General features: G+C 43.0%; 2 protein-coding genes across 11 annotated transcripts in view; one reads left to right on the forward strand and one right to left on the reverse strand.

The window, feature by feature from the left end:
- The window catches only part of KIAA1143 (KIAA1143 ortholog), a 129,937-nt gene extending 113,890 nt beyond the window's left edge, over positions 1-16,047 (reverse strand). For 7 of the 10 annotated variants that reach the window (XR_004419930.2, XM_033078167.1, XM_033078160.2 and 4 more), the window contains exons 1-5: positions 15,904-16,047; positions 14,289-14,448; positions 12,328-12,375; positions 6,893-6,975; positions 3,370-3,459 (exon numbers count right to left, since the gene is read on the reverse strand). Coding sequence is in view for 9 of the 10 variants with exons in the window: in XM_033078167.1 (XP_032934058.1) it covers positions 3,409-3,459; positions 6,893-6,975; positions 12,328-12,375; positions 14,289-14,448; positions 15,904-16,011 (450 nt within the window). In the remaining variant the exon portion in view is untranslated. Of the gene's footprint in view, positions 1-3,270; positions 3,460-5,992; positions 6,976-12,327; positions 12,376-14,288; positions 14,449-15,903 lie in introns of those variants that run through there. The other 3 variants (XM_033078119.1, XM_033078093.1, XM_033078101.1) reach the window with 3 other exon arrangements.
- Positions 16,048-16,117: 70 nt separating this feature from the next.
- The window catches only part of KIF15 (kinesin family member 15), a 45,461-nt gene continuing 44,245 nt past the window's right edge, over positions 16,118-17,333 (forward strand). The window contains exon 1 of the mRNA XM_033078082.1: positions 16,118-16,221. Within this exon, the coding sequence (XP_032933973.1) occupies positions 16,203-16,221 (19 nt within the window). The 5' untranslated portion in view covers positions 16,118-16,202. The remainder of the gene's footprint in view (positions 16,222-17,333) is intronic.

The raw sequence follows: 17,333 nt of genomic DNA on the forward strand, positions 1-17,333 counted from the left end.
GGCAAGCCTGATGTCCTTGAGAACGCAGTTGGCTCTGCACAGCCAAGTGGAGCATTACTTAGTTACTACACTACAGCATAAGGGAAACAATCAGCTGAAACAATGGCATTGCTGCTTCCTGCTTCATTTTAAATCTGCAGCTTCCTAACAAGATTATACTGAAACACTGTAAAAAAAGGACATTAAGTCCTGTGAAGAAACTTTAAAAATGCGTAATTAAAACCACTAAATACAGGCTTCTTGTGCTCAGTGCCTGCAAAACACAGCCTTTGATCCTCCAAATGATATTTCTAGGAAAAGTGCTGGACCAAAACCAATCAGAATAGAATTCTGATTCATCCCTTCCTCTTTAGGCCAATGAAATGAACTTTTGCAGTACAACAAACTTGTATTTCAGAAATACAACCAAAGTAGGAGCGCCTGCACCACATGTGCATTTTCTTGCTCATTCTGTCTATCAAGAATGCAGAATTCTTGATGATTCACCTTGATTCTTATCATTTAGAGAAAGATCCTGATTCTTCAAAAGGAATTAAGGTGATAGAGCATCTCCTATTGACATCCAAGCACCTTTACAGTGTAAAAAGCCTCCATTATAAGCATCTGTTGCTGTAATGCTACTACAGTTCCCAAGATTTGTTGCACCTCACTTGCTCAGCTAACACCATCAATTAATGTTTTTGTCTTAATGAACTGGGAATTTCTAGTATTTATTAATAGAAACTGTACAACATTCCCATATGAGGTAACAGGCCACATCTGACCAAGATTCCTGTATTGCGTAACAAGTCTTAGCTACTCTCACCTTGTTACTGCAGCACTGCTCTCACATTTAACTGGGCAAACTCCATGAGAAAATAAATGCATATACTTTCTCTACTATGAGAGGGGAAAAGGACTGGGAATGGGGCAAACAAGAGCAAGAGAGAAGGAAGACCCAGGAAAATTGTCCTTTCCTGTTCTAGCCTCATGTTCCATGTACTTCACTTTGGCTTCCCTTTTGTAAGAAAATTGCGATTATTATTTTCCCATGGCCCACTAGGACAGGTGGTTGCTTAAGAGTTTCACATTTCTCCTCTAAATGAACAAGCAATTGTTCTCTTTAATCACAGGTTTCATGGGGAGTTGATAGTGTGTGTGATTTTCCTGGTGTGTCATGGTAAAACACACTGAATTTTCACATGACTACCTGATTAAAATGCTTTGTGCATCACTAACATCTCTTAATAAATCTATTCAATTAGTTATTGTTAGGTGAACTGTGAGCGAAATACAATGAATACAAAGGTCTCCTCCTGGTCAGAGCACTACAAATCAGTCAGAATGAAGGAAAGAAACTCAGTTTCCGTATCCACCTTTCTTTCCCCTGCTGTGTTGCCTAAACAACAATTACAGTAATTTCACGAATACAAGCCGCACCAATTTGACCAAAATTTTGGTGGAAACCCGGAAGTGCGGCTAATATTCCGGGGCGGCTAATCTATTAACAAAATTCTAAAAGCTGCCAACACGGAAGTGAGAGCCCGCGGCAGCCCCAAGCCAAGCTGGAGCCCGGCCGGCCCCGGCAGAGGTGGGAAAGCCTGGCAGAGGCGGGGCCAGCAGTGTCGGGGGCGGGCGGCAGAGCCTGAGCCAGCAGGGCGGGGGAGCCCGGGAGAACTGGGGCTAGCAGTGCAGGGGAGCATGGCAGAAGCAGGAAGGCCGGCGGGTGGGGCTGCCTGGCAGCGGGGGAAGCCCAGCAGAATCGGGGCCAGCAGCGTGGGGGAGCCCGGCGGTGCGGGGGCCTGCAGTGCCGGCCAGGGCGAGGAAACGCGGCGGCGGTGCAGACGGGAGGGGGCGGCCGGCGAGCGTGGTGGCGGCGGCGGCAGCCCTGCCGGCGGGGCGAGCGAAAGCGGCGCTCGCGAAAGCGCCGCCGCTCGCGAAAGCGCCGCCACGAGCCGCGAACCGCGAGCCGCGAAAGCGCCGCCGCGAGCCGCGAACCGCGAGCCGCGAACCGCGAGCCGCGAAAGCGCCGCCGCGAGCCGCGAGCCGCGAACCGCGAGCCGCGAAAGCGCCGCGGGGCGGGCGCGGCGCTCGCGAGGCGCGGCGCGGGGCGAGCGAAAGCGGCAGCGGGGCGGACGGCGAGCCCGGCGGCGGCAGCCCTGCCAGCCGGGCGAGCGAACGCGGCAGCGGGGCGGTGCTGACGGGAGAGGGGGGCCAGCGAGCCCGGCGGTGGCGGCAGCACCACCCGGCCAGCCCCGCCGAGCCGTGGCGCTGAGCTGGGCCACCCGGCCCCGTCGGCAACCATGAGCGGGCCGAGCCTGCCTGGCCCCGCCCCGAGCCAGTAAAGCCCGCTATGCCGCGATCCTGTTACTAATTGGCCAATTTGTGAAAGCTGCGCACGGATTCTCGCGACGAACGAAAGTGCGGCTAATATTCGGGGTGCGGCTTATCTATTGACAAAGACAGCAACATTGTCGAGGCACCGGGGGTGCGGCTTATAATCCGTGCGGCTTGTATTCGTGAAACTACTGTAAATGCCTTTTAATTCAGTATTTCCAAGTAAACTCAATTTATTTGCATTCCAGACATCTGTCATGAGGTTGTAGAACAAGCATCATGAATTAAGCAAAAGTACTGCACTCAGTACTTTAAGGTACTCCTTTTACTGGAATTCTCCCAAATCTTTCACTAAAAATGGTAACTTTTGTTTAAATGCAATTACTATTCAGAATCAAACAAGATCTCAATCTTATTTTTAACAGGTCAGATCAACTGCATATTTGTGAGGGTTTCTCTAAATTTAAGGTAAAACCAAATGCCCTCCGGGCCTTGGCAAGTATTTATCTCGATAGGCATGTCTCCTAAACTACCGCACAGCTCAAGTCATGAGCTTCCAGGTTGTGGAAGAAAAACGTAAGCAAATATATTTCTATGCTGACAAACAGAACCAGAAAACTTTAGGTAAGCGGCCAGTGGTTAATTCATTCTTTCAGATGAGTCTCAGCAAGTCACAGTATTTACTCCATTGTTGACATATGCCCAAATATTTCTTTTGTTTGCTGGAATGCTACAAGATTACTCATGGGTGTGTATGTATTCATTTGTATATATTTTTAATGGATTCAAACAAGTTTAAAGTATACAAAATAAATGGAAATACTAATCCCTGGGAACACTTGGTTCTGTACTTCTTTAAATTTTTTTCCTTTTCTATATAGAGAATACAGACAAATTATGTATTTACAAATGTAGCATGTCCTCATGGGAATGACCAGGTTGTCACACAGCACCTCTCTCACGACCAGTGCAAAAGACTTTAATAGGTCTGGTTTCAGTTTTCTGACAGGATAACAGATCTATTCATTTTCAAAATCAGGGTAACGTACTCACATAAACAGCTGGAAACAGCGTGCAGACTTGCATCTCATGTTATGCTGCAGGAAGCTGGTGTGTAGGGACACAGGCAGCAGGTACAGGAGGCTCCAATATCAAAAGGCAAAAAACCAAAAAAATTCATTTCATGTACTGTAATTTTTATTAAAATATCTTTGGACCACTTAAAAGAAAACGTAATTTATCATTTACTACCCGATGAACAAACTAAAACCAGCTATTTCACACAGCAACTTGAAATTTGCTCCTCAATGAAGATTTACAGGCCAAATAATTTCAAGTGTCCTGTCTTGCAGCAGAACTTGTTTCTTACGGTTACAGAACACACCATACATCCAAATACAGTAATTTCAAGATTATAAGCCGCACCTGATTGTAAGCCGCACTTCCGGGTGTCGGCAATGTTTCGTTCTTTGTCCATATATAAGCCACACCAGATTGTGAGCCGCACCTTCGTTCACAGCAAAGTAACCAATTTGTAACAATCACGCGATCGCAGGTTTTACTGGCAGGTGCTCAATTCGCTAGCTCCACTCCCCCTGCGGTGCTGGCGGGAGCCCCTGCCTTTCCCCTGTGCCACAGTGCCGGCAGGATGGAGCCCTCGCCTTCTCCCATGCTGCTGGCGGAAGCCCGCCTGCCCCCACCGCACAACAGAACAACCAATTTGTAACAATCGTGCGATTGCGGGTTTTACTGGCAGGTGCTTGATTCATGAGCTCAGCTCGGCACTGCGGCTCACACTTTCGGGTTGGGAAATTTCCAAAGTTTGTTTATATATTGGCCGCTCCTGAGTGTCAGCCGCACTTCCAGGCTGGGACCAAAATTTTAGTCAAAATGGTGCAGCTTATAATCGTGAAATTACTGTAATTTCAGAGTCACAAATCACATTTCCAAAACCTTGTTCTCCCAAATCCCATCAATTCTCAGTGTCCTTTCTGTCCTGTTACAGAAAAGATGTTGAAATTATCACGTTCTTTCTATGCCCATCTGCCTGAGATTGTTACTCTCCCTTTAAGACCTGGAGGGTCAGAAGCAGAACTGGAGGGTCTTGCCCCAGGTTCATGGAGGCAGATGTCAGGATCCCTTTAAAATTGGGACAACATTCACACAGGCCTATATTCCGTTCCCTCTAGCTACTGAGAAGTTGAGGCAGCACAAGGCAGAAGCTCCCCTTTGTTTTGGTCTCTGGGCCAGGGAGGACTTTCTTTTCAGACCTTTTTTCCTTCCTTTTTCATTGCTGTCACCCAATGGGCAAAACAGAACAGGCCCTGCTCCATACAGTTGCTCCAGCCCCCCACCAGTGCTCAGCTGTAGTGGGAGAGCGTGGAGCCCAGGTTGCCTCAGGCATCTGCCAGGCATCTTCTGCTGAGGAGGAAGCCAAGTCCCTCCATGAGTTCCAGCCACTGACCAGTTCCAGCTGCCACTATTGATGGAGCTGCTGCCAGGTGATATGGAGCAAATGGATCAGCAGCATTTGACTGGTTTTGGAGTCCAGGTTTCTTTTTGTTTTGTCCTTGGTCCTTGTTGGTTGTTGTTTGGAAGAAGAAGGACTTTTATAATCACAGAGTTTCAGATGCTGTGGTGGTTTTTTTGCCTTGTTCTCTCTCCACCATCTTATCTTTGTCCCCTGAACCACGTGGTTTTCTATGGAGGCCAATATTTTTGGACAGGAGTTTCTCTGCCATCTTGTTTTCTTTCCTCCCAAGCAGCCCGTGGGATTCAGCACCTTTTATCTAGTGATTACTGTTATCCTGCCTGTTGCTGTTTCGTTTTTTTAGTAAACTGTTATTTTCTCACTTTTAAGTTCTTGTTTTATCTCTGCTTACTGGTAAAAGTGGAGCAGTTAAAACTAAGAAGGGTAGTAACTCATTTTGGAGTGTCTGCTCCACAAACTCTCAAACCAAGACGCACACAGTTATGGTGTTTCTTCATTTAAATTCCCTGTTTCAACTTTCCCCTTACTTGAAGAAAGCTAAATTAATGATTTTCTACAGCTTAAAGATGAAATAAAATTTTTTTTAAACAGGCTGCCTGCGATCCCAAATAATTATGAACACATAAGTAGCCAACTGGAACTAATATACAGTAATTTCACGATTATAAGCCGCACCATTTTGACTAAAATTTTTCTCCCAAACCGGAAGTGCGGCTTATAATCAGGACCGGCTTATATATGAACAAATTTTGGAAATTTCCCAACCCAGAAGTCCGAGCCAGCAGCAGCCCCGAGCTGAGCCGGAGCCCGCCCGGCCCCGGGTGGCAGGGCAGTGGTGGCGCAGCGGCAGCGCTGCCCGGCCCTGGGGGGCGTGGCAGCACCGCTCAGCCCCAGGGTGTGCGGCAGTGGCACCGGCTGGGCACGCCCCTTGCCCTCTTCCCGGTGGCACCAGCTGGGCACACCCCTCTCCCTCTTCCCAGCGGCAGCGGCGAGTGGGGCCGGGGCCGCTCCCTGGCAGTCGTCTCGTCGGGGCCGAGCCAGTAAACCCCGTGATCACGCGATTCTGTTACTATTGGCAATTTTGTGAAAGTTGCACACGGATCCTCGCTGTGAACGAAAGTGCGGCTAATAATCTGGTGCAGCTTATATACAGACAAAGACCTAAACATTGCCGACACCCAGACCTGCGGCTTATAATCATGTGCAGTTTGTAATCGTGAAATTACTGTAATTAAAAAAAAAACCCAAAACACCACAAAAACACTGAGCTCATCAATGTCAAAACCAAAGCACACAATCTCCAATGGTTTAGACTTATTTTGCATGAGTTGATACCATCAACTAGAATCAAAATCTTTACACCATGCTATCACAACCAATTCCATTGAATTTGATGTTTCTTATACTGCATTCACCAAAGGATCAAGACTACATGACTTTAGCAACAGCAGCCTCATTTACTGCAAGGCTCTGCAAAGAGTTAACTCGCAAATCGCAAATGCAAAGGTCGTGCAAACTTTTTTTAAGCTACAAGACAGAAAACTTCAGTCTCTGTTTCACAGCAGTAAAGTGTCTCTCTTGAATGTCAATAATAACAGATAAAAATCACAAAACTGTCAACTAAGGCTATTCAATGTAGAGGAAATACATTTTAGACATAGAGGGCATTTTAAAATGGATTGAAAATTTGTAAGCTGAATATATACAGGTATATTTTGCTACTTATTTGTGACCTCAAATAGCTTTAACATACATGGTTCTCTTTTGAAATAAAGACATGACATACAGTTCCAACAAACTGCAAAGACTTACCTCTTGCTAATTTCATACTATACTTCTCTAGCTGGATTATAACAAAGTAAGAGAAGACTCAGGTACCATGCTTCAATTTCTATGCAAGCCCTCAATGTTATTTAGGTCTCTAGAGGCCAAGTAAAATATAAAAAAATACAACCCCTAATCATCATTTTCCTCATCATCAAATGAGAGAAGACTGCTGTTTTTTACTTGCTTAGCTGTACTCTGAGAAGTAGTTGCTTCCCTCTTAGTTTTCTTTGCTTCTTTCATCTTCTTACTTGAACTTACATTGAAGTCCAAACATTTCTCTGATGAACGTTTGGCTGGTTTCCTGAACACAATTTTTCCATCAGCAGGTTCTGGTTCATCATCTATAATAAAGAGAATAAAATCAGAACTCATGTGCACATGTTCACAAACACATACAAACCTTCACTATTATCCTGAACACCATGACCTTGATCCAAGTTCAGTGAGGTCCCTGAGAGAATACAAGAATCATGAACATGTACGTACTTTTTGGTGATAAACTCTGTATCAACGAATGCCCTTCATGTACACACACCTGCTCCAAGGCAGCCAGCCCTTGAAGACAATCCTCCTCCAATTCCCATTAGAAATAGGGTTTCACTAACCAGAGATCTAACTTAGAAGAGCCTGTGAACAGTAGAGCTTTTCCTACACATTCCATTCACATCCACTTACCAAAATGGACTGGGCAATTTCATAGGATGCTCTCATTCTGCTTCAATATTTATAAAATGCACTTATTTCAGAATTATGCCATCTCTTTAAATAACAAAATGGCACATATACAAGAAAAACTTTTTTCCCTAATACATTCTGTCTTGCTAAAACAGCTGAAAAGATCATGTGGTAATAAACCTCCTGTTTATTATCATAATGGATGAGAGTTCAGGGTTTTTCTGTACCTGCAAAATCACCCAACTATTCCAACTGACTAATTTTGTTCTAGTACATGTAGAGGAGCAGATAACAGGAAAAGCCCCTTCCATGATTATCAGGTGGAGCTGCTGCATAAGTAACAGCATCAGGGCAGTATTTCTGGAAGATAAAGTACAATTGTAAAGTCATGAATCAGACACAAAGGTTCATGCTGCAGTAGTTTGCAACTTTTATAATGTAAATGTGACAAATGTTAAGGAGCCATAGCTTCTGTGCAAGATATTTTTCCTAAATTACTTTTGTGAAATTCATTACTCAAGAGAAATGTGTTTGACAAGATTATGTGCTATTTAATTATAACCAATAAATAAGTACTCTCTTTAGCACAAATTCTTTCCTCAGTGTATCAGCACTAAAGCAGAAGGCTTAACATTTCAGTGTTATCTACAGAGCACTAGTTGAAACTCTTCAGTGCATTCTCAAAACAATACAACTAATACATCTGGTATCTTAATGGTTGTGTGGTACAAATGAAGACATCCATTTCAGTGGGAAATTTCACTTAGAATGCCTTAAGTTTCAGAGACTCGCTTAAATAAGAAACCTAGCTGGAAAATCTAGGCACCAATTCTTTCAATGGCTTCTATGGAATGCATATTTCCAAAAGGTGCATATGGTGATGAGCTGGAGTACAAGTCTTATTGAGAAGCAGCTGAGACACCCAGGGTTGTTCAGTCTGGAGAAAAGGAGCTCAGGGGAGACCTCATCTCTCTCTCTGCAATTGCCTGAAAGGAGGTTGTAGTGAAATAGGCATCAGTCTCTTCTCCCAATAAGCAACAGGACAAGAAATGGCCATGTGGGAAAATTTAGATTGGATATCAGGAAAAATTTCTTCACTTTGAGAGTGGTTAGGCATTGGAACAAGTTGTCCAAGGAAGTAGTGGAAACACCATCCCTTGCAGTGTTCAAAGAACACATGGCGCTTGAGGACATGGTTCAGTGGCAGCAAAGCTAAACAAGGTTAGTAAGTGGGGCTCCATGGATCCTAGTATCTTTTCTAAACCAAACAATTCCTCGATTCTATGATTCTACACCAGTTTATGAGAAAATACTACTATGCAGAAAATAACTAACCTGGTTTGGGGGAAAATACTTCAGTCTTGGCACATTAGAAAAGCATTACAGTTACAAGGAATTAGCACCAATAATAAACAGTAGATATGAAAAACACAGTTCTCAACGGATCCATTGTGAACTCTGCACAGACAGTTTAGGTGTTTAGATGCTGTACATGTGATACCGAAGTTTAGGAAGTGAATACAGTAAACTTCAGGAGGGAAACAGAACTCCTGAAAGCATATCACACCTAATCAATCAGAATACACTGTGTATCATTTTTCTCAGAAGCTGGGCCTCCATTTTTGGCTAAGAAGTTTAGTAGCAAATTATTCCCCTTACTAATTGTTGCATAACTACAGTGTTTATTTGGAAACACAGATCTTCTAATTTAAATAAAATCTGAGGCATAACATAAGCCAAATTATGAAAAAATCCATCTATAAGGAAAACCTCCCTTATGTGTGGTTACGTACATAGCCATACTGCTGTGGAAATGACACAACCAGCTACTGGGTAAGCATGAGGAGCAAAATAATCAACTCCCCAGTGGACACTCCTAAACAAACAGATTACTGCATTTTCTTAGAGTGGTAAATTTTAAAACCTAACTCCTTAAAAGTGTAATTCAGAGCATATCTATAAAAGAAAACAGATAAACAGTGATGTATTTGTACCCCATGGAAAAACAGAGAACAGAAATTTTAATTTTATTTGCAACTGTCCTGCTACTCACATTGTGAACTGCACAGAATAATTTTGTTTTGCCAACCAGATGGAGAAACTGGTAAGTACCCTTGCAATATGAATTTAAACATGCAGTAAACTAAGGGCACCAACAGCAAAGCTCAGAAACTCCACCAAAATGGCAACTAGCTCAGCTCTGACCTCCAGGGCTACAATACTATTTGCAGGTCATTCTGCATCAAAGGAAATTATTTTAGCTCTTGGCCTGGTTAAACACTGTCTAAATTTCATTATATGCTCAAGGGCATTCCATTCAGCAGGAAGCCCAGGCCAGCTTCAGAGAGCATTGTGTTGACAGTGCTTGACAAAGAATGAAGTAAATGAGGAAATTCAGTAGGCCTAGCTTTACCTTACCTACATGTGAAGTGAGGACAGACTACACTTTTTGAAAGAATTTGATATAGCAGTTCAAGAGTTTTGTGTTGATTTGTTAAGATTGTCTTTTCCAGTTGGTAGAAAGAATTCATTTTATCCTTTGTAATTTTATCAGGTTCTTATGTGTCAGCTCTCTTTTTTGTTTGCATCAAAGACCCACAAAAAACTGACTTGTATTAAGCAATGCAAAAAAACCCAAAAATACTAAAGAAACAATCTCAGTGTTGGTAATTTTTAAAACAGAGTCCTAATAAAAGACTCTGTTAGTATTACACATTATGGAAAACAGGATTTCTGGTAAGCACACTGAAAATCACAAAGTAAAATACATAAAAGTAGAACAGCAGAAATAATTAAATCCACTTCTGACAAATGAGTCAAAAACTACACTAGCAGTTCAAATTCCCACTGTTCTTAGTCATTGCTGCTATTTACCTGGATCACAAACTTTTACGCTGGTTGACCAACATGAGCAGTCAGATGTTGAGCTGAAAACTCATTTCACAAGTGACATCAATTTAAGAAGTCACAAAGTCAGAAATTTCTTCTTTTCTTTTAATTTCAAGTTACATATTACAATAAAAGTAGAAATGACGGTCTGAAAAAGAAATACTGCTCTCCAGTTTAGAGGGTTTTTTTATTTAGTAGTCATTTGTGTAGTCAGCAGCACCACTTTTCAGCAGTTTCTGTCCAGATGGGTCAATGAGGCAACAACAGGAAACACAAATACCACTAAATTGTCAGGAACAACAGGAGGAACAGTGAAGCCTATATATGTCTATTCAAAGACAGAAAGTTAAGAAAAAAAATTACAACAATCTGGAAATTTTTCTTAATGGTTTCTAAGGTTAGAAGTTCAGGTCAGCCATTTCAGATGCTCCTTCCAGTGCTTTCTGGCCATCCATTCTCTATGCATGCCTTTGGAAACATTTACTCCAGGAATTCAGCACACTGGTGGTTTGAAGATGAGAAGGCCACTCTTGCTCTGTAGTCAGTCTCAACTGTTTATGAGAACACTTGGGAAAGTTTTCCTTACTTAAATACTGCTAAGTTAGCTTTGATTTAGGTCCCTGCTGTTTCACATATGATGAAGAATAGCATTATCTCTGTGAGACGTATCTGATATAACATCTGCTTAAATCAGAACAGCCTGTGCCTATTCAGAAAAGGCTCCCAATAGCCAAGACACCAAGGACTGTATTCTCCTTGTCTCTTCCCTCTCCTGTCCTTCCCCAGAACTCAGCACACAAAATGAAATAAGAAAAATATTATAAGGCTTTGAACAAGAAAGGACACCTTTTGCCAAATTTGATCATATGCGTATCTCAGAGTGTCCCAGAGGCCACATAAGTAGAAAAGCAGTAGGGGAAAAAAAAATCTATTTCATAGACTGTAACAAATGCTGGGATAAACTATCTACTATCTTGCAGTAATTCACATATTTTCTTTTGTGCAAACTTAATTTTTCATAAGACCATTTTTCTTTGTCTCTGAACCAACAGTGACAATTTTTAAAATTATGCATAAAACATTAAGCAAAATCACTGTGGATAAACAAACTACTTCTTTTTAAAAAGCCGGAGTCTCTGCTTGGAGAAATATGGAGAAAAATATTTCAATATAGATGGGCATGTCCTCATATAAGAAAGGTTTGGTCCTAAATAAAAAAGATCCCTGTGACTCTACCTTCAAAATCCAACAGGAAAGCAAAGATTTGTTCTGCCTTAGGAGGCAACTAAGTGCAGCTAGGACATTAATCAACTGGTTTTACCAAATTAATGCAAAAGTGTTACTCATCTATAAAAGAAAATGCAAGTCATCGGAACATCTGGTGTCTAAAATTAAAAATAAATAAAACAAAAACAAACAAAAACTGTAGCCATGTAAAGCCTAGTTATAGAAGAAAATCAAGGAGAAAGTACGTAAACAATGAGAAAATTCTAGAGGAATATCACAATCCTAAACCTGAAGACAAGATCCTTCAAATGAAGACAATCACCACAAGTATAAAAGAGAAGAGGGCAGAACCTCAAACTGAGTACTTCCAACGTTCTGAAAAACTGCAACCACAACAGATAGTTAGTAGCATGTTTCTCAGAATCTATCAAAGTGCTCAACATTGCTGCATGCTGGAAAGGAAGATTATCAGTTGGGAAATTAACATTATTGTTACCTTTTTAGCTTCATGTAATTTCACTGATGATCTGATTTGGGACTGTATACTAAGGTCTAGTTTGACTTTAAAGTCTGGGATTAAAATCAAAGCAACATGAAATTCAACCAAGTCATGCTTTCACCAAACTTTGTTTATATTTCCCATTTTCTGAATTGAAAACTAAAAAATAAAAGAAATTCACATGTTACTCAAAACTCTCTTTATTAAACTGGAAGTAAACAGCTGTCTAAATACCTGCCTCAGACTTGAAATCAACATTTATATCTAGAGGTTAGACTGGCAGTGCAAAAATGGCCGAAAACGCAAAAAAGCCTTCAGCAATTGTAGCAGTCAAACACTCCTCCCATCACTGAAAATTTCACACTGGGTTCTCTCCATAGCAGAGGAACACAGCAGCACTTACCCTGTTTATTCCCATAAGCCATAAAAGGACACGAAGACTTCATATTAACTGCAAAGGCAGATGAATGAATAGTAGTCAACACAATAACGCAGAACAGTGGGCAGTAGTCCCCAACATCCCTGCTACCTACTTCTGTGGATTTTTTTCCTCCAAATGCAAGTTATTACTGAAGGGATAAGCAGAGGTGACAAAGTCCTACAGGGACTCAATACTGCCATCCTCACTACTTACAATTATGTCTTAGGAATGCCTTTTTCCACCAAGTAAGTTCAGTCTTAGCCACTCTGTTCAAATACACTTCCATTTCACACTGTGTATTCAGCTTGGTAGCTCTTTTGGACTTTTTTCACAGCATGGACTCCACCTCAATAGATTCTCATGGACAACTACTTCTTTTTGCCCAGCCTTACAAAATCATTTTTCCTCCTACTGTGATCACTCAAAGTTCAAGTTGCTTATATGAAAAGAAAGCCAATGCTCAGAAAGAACCATGACATTTCTTGCCACTAAGTTGAAACTTCTTCCAATACTAGGAGGGTGAAAAGAAATTTTGTGATGACTTTAGAAACTGAGACACCAACTTCAATAACAAGACACAAGGAAGTGAGCCCAAAGCGAGCATATATTCTCAGAGGAGTTTTAGGTCATATACCTACTTAGACTTAATAAATACATATCTACCTGCAGAAAACAGGACATAGTTTATTGAGTTTCAAGGTAACCTATGTTATTAAAAATTAAGATTTCTCATCAATCTGCTTTTCAAAAAATATAGTAGGAGTCTCAACATATTTTCTCCCATTTCTGTTACTGACTTCTCCATTTATACCATTTGAATTTTAACACATACATCTACACAGAGACAGCATGAACCTGAATTCTCAAATCCAAACGGCAGACAGAGAGAAGCTAAGGGTGTCATATTCACAGCCATGTGCAAGGCCTCACAGTGTGCTCTAAATTCAATTAGCAGCTTTTGTAAATAGCCATAATTGCTAACCACAGAAGATGTCCAGTTTCTATGATTCACCTTTCTATTTTATACTTGTGAGGTGCCAGTTCCTATATTCTTAATTGTCAAGACATTTCCACTAGAGACAACAGTTGCTACATTCATATCTGTCAAGTCTTCTATCAGCAAAAGGTAAAGCTACATTTCATCACACCCTGTGTGATGACTGAAGTTTCTGGATGCTCAAAGCACTTATGTCAATCATAACTGAATGATGAATAGTGAGAGAAATTCTTAACATAACTGTATCCATTACCTGTAGTTTCTCATAGTTATTGTCAAACTGCAGCAGCCCCTCCCACGTCACTTCCATCTTTCCACTCTGTGTAATTCTTTGTGGCAGAGAAACACTTTTTTTCTGGACCTTGCTGGTTTTTGGCACTAGTGTATCATCTGTGTATCTTGCTTAATATATTTTAAAGACACAACACATACTGGGGTTGACTTTAAGCAAGTAATCACATGGAGCAGTCAGCTAAGTGAACATGTTCCCAAAACACACATCTGCAATTCTTTCCACCACAGCACAGACGCAAATCCCTCTGCCCTGACACTCTCTTTCAGGAACTCATACAATTACCTTTTAAATATCCACTCCACTGTCAAATTTGACTGACCTAGTCAATGAGTTCAAAAATTATCACAGATGATGTCAAAAGACTGTGCACTGGAATAATATAACAAAAAAAATATTAATTTTAGGGAGCATTTAGAGGGAGGATAGTCACAGCCAAGAAGCACAGAACTACACCATTATAGAAAGCCAGATAGCCTGAATAGCTACTTAATGACTTGAGATTACGATCCACAAGTGCAAATTATTTAGGTGAAAAAATCAGTTCTTATCAAAAGTAGTATTAAACAGTAGAAAGCTGAGCAAGTATCAGGCCTGCTTTTGTGGGTTTCTCTTTGACTACACGAAGTAAGAAATCAGTAATTTGAAATTCACCTGATTCTTTTGACTTTAAGGCCTCTTTGATTTGCTGTTTAATTTTCATTGCTTCTTCTGCAGTCAAGTCCCCTTTCTTCAGTGTCACCACCTGAGGCTGCTCATCTTCCTTGTCACTGCCATTGTCACTGTCATCATCCACGAGTGGAAGCTGCTCTCTCTGGACAAGACAGAAATAAAAGCTATTCTGATCATCAGTCCAGTCGTGGGCCAATTCAGTTTGGTTTCACGTTTGCAGAGGGTTATTGAGGAGACTTGGCACAGCTGCCAGTGCCAGGCCCTCCAACACACGCTGTCCAGAGGACACTCCAATTCTATCACTGAGACACGGCATGCCACCAGGATGGGAGTACGGGCTCCATCAATTAGAGACCACAACAGCAGGAACCTGGAAAGCAAGAAATTAATTGCTTTTCTTCACCATCTTGTCTGTGCAGGCATTGTCTGCTATGCAACAATAACAAAAGCTTTAAATGTATGGGTCCAAATTTGAAATTTCTAGCTGTACTGAAAACAGCACAAAGGGAAATGTGGGTCCATGGTGGCTGGATTATTAAACCTGGCCAAGCAAATCACTGTAAGCAGCACTGACACAAGGAAGATCATACTCCTGTTTCGACTCTCTCAAACTTGTGCACTGGGACAGGAGAATCAATTGGGGTATTTTTTTTAATTTTTTTTTTTTAATTAAACATTCTGTCATGGAAACCTCTGAGCAGCAACCTGAAGTTTGGAAATATTAGAGAACCCGGAAACTTTATTTTGTAGGGAAAAGTATAGACAATATTACCTATATCTACTGAATATATCTTGTAAAACCCAACTTTAGAGGGAAAAACATGCAAAATCACATGGGAAGCAGAAAAAATCTGTGCCTCAAGGAAAGGCCGCCTTCCAACAAGCTGCCTCAGACCTACTGTCTCTGCCCTGCCTTTCATAACGCCGTTCATGACCACGGACCTACCTCAAGATGTTTTGGGTTGGGAAGGACCTTAAAGATCATCCAGTTCCAACCCCCTTGCCGTGGACAAGGACACCTTCCACTAGGCCAGGTCGCTGAGTCCCATCCAACCTGGCCTTGAGCAGTTCCAGGGATGAGGCATCCACAATGAACCTAGGCAACCTGTCTCACCACCCTCAGTCAAGGATTTTCTTCCATATATCTAAATAAATTTCCCCTCTTTCAATTCGAACCCACGTCAACTCTTTTCCAACTAACTTTTCTAGCGTACTTTTAGAATGCTTCTTCCACACCGCCCCCCTCATCCACCGCGCTGGGCTTTTAAAAGTCCGGTTCAAGCTGGGACATCACCGCTGCCCCCCCCGTGCCCCGACAGTCCTCTCGGGCACTCAGGAACCGAAGCAGCTGCTCTGCAATGCCACCACAGCAGCTGTGCGAGAGGCCAACATAGGAGCAAAACCAACTTACACAGACGATTTCAGTTAGTTCTGTGTGAGTAACTAAGGCTCCCCCTTGCATTACAAAACCCTGGAACGCTGCTTCCCCACCGCCCGCCACGCGAGAAGGCAGGGGGCGGGGACGGGCGGGCATCAAGGCTCGGGAAGCGCCAGGGAGGGGGCGCTGCCCCTTCCCACCGCGGGCCAGGGCGTTTACCTTGGTGTCCACCGTGGGGCCCTCCCGATACCCGACCCGCCGCTTGAAGCGGCTGAGGAAGGCGGGCTCGGCTGGCCGCACGTAGGAGACCTGATTCCTCTTGCTCATGGCTACCGGGCGCGCTTCCGGGCGGGACGCGGCCAGCCCGCCCCTCCCTTTCCGGCGCGCTCCCATGCTCCTGGCCAATAGCGGGGGAGGTGGGCACGGAGGTAAATAGCGGGCCCGCGCCGCTGAGCGCCAAATTCAAAGGCGCCGCCATTTTGGAGCGGCAGGCGGGAGTTGCTGGGGTTGGAGTGACTATGGCTGCCGGCGTGAGAGGTGAGTGGGAACGGCCGGGAAGGGGCTTGGGGTATGTGCCCTCGGCTCGCGCAGCGGAGGGAGATCGGGGTGGCTCAGGAGCTGAAGACGGCTCTGCCCAGGGGAGCTACCGTGTCCCGTGCTCTGGCGGCATATCACCCGCATGGGAGAACTAGTGGGGCCAGGCTCGGTGTCCCTGGCGGGGCTGATAGCCCGGGGGGGTCCGCCTTGTGGTACCTGCGGGCGGAGCGCTGCCCCGGGGTTGTTGGGGCACATAGAAGTCGGCCCTTTCCCAGAATCACAGAATAAGCTGAGTCCGAAGGGACCCACAAGGATCACGGAGTCCAAGTCTTGGCCCTGCTCAGCACTATCCCCAAGAGTGACACCATGTGCCCGAGAGCATTGTCCAAACGCTTCTTGAGCTCTGTCAGGCTGGTGCTGTGATTAGTTCCCTGGGGAGCCTGCCCAGCCACCCTCTGGGTGAGGAATCTTTTTTTAATATTCAACCCATACCTCCCCTAACGCAACTTCAGGCTATTCCCCAGGGCTGTGCAAGTATATATCAGTCTGATTTCAGTTGTTAAATGCACTTCTTTCTTTGGTAACTTAATTATAAGCTAAAATATTTCTCAGGCGTTGAGTTAGTCAAAACAGCACGCAAAAAGCTCATGCAGCAGGAAGATATTTAGGTCGTATGAATGTCAAAAAGAGGGTTAGCATCTTTGCACATCATTGTTGATTTTATTTTTAAAGGTAATCCTCCTACAAAAAACCCGTGTCCTTTTAAAGATTTTATAAATACTTTATTCTTGGAATATCTTGTGGCATTATTTCATTGTTATTTTGCTTATTTTCGAAATGCAATTTTGTTACTGATTTAATTTTTTGGCAGTATTATGTACCTTCATGTCAGATTCACCCTTAATTAAAAAACAAGTCACTTTATCTACTGTAGGGTAATATAGACTATCTCCTTGAAATCTGAAGCTGTGCAAAATGAGGCTCATTCCCAGAATCAGTGAGGTTGGAAAAGACCTCTGAGATCACAGAGTCCAATCTATGAATGACCAACTGTTGAGATTTTTATGGGTCTAGGTCTTCAAAAAGGCAAGAGCAGTTGTTGGTTGCTGTAA

The sequence above is a fragment of the Catharus ustulatus genome, chromosome 1 (assembly GCF_009819885.2).
Source record: "Catharus ustulatus isolate bCatUst1 chromosome 1, bCatUst1.pri.v2, whole genome shotgun sequence".
In the NCBI taxonomy this organism is placed as follows: domain Eukaryota; kingdom Metazoa; phylum Chordata; class Aves; order Passeriformes; family Turdidae; genus Catharus; species Catharus ustulatus.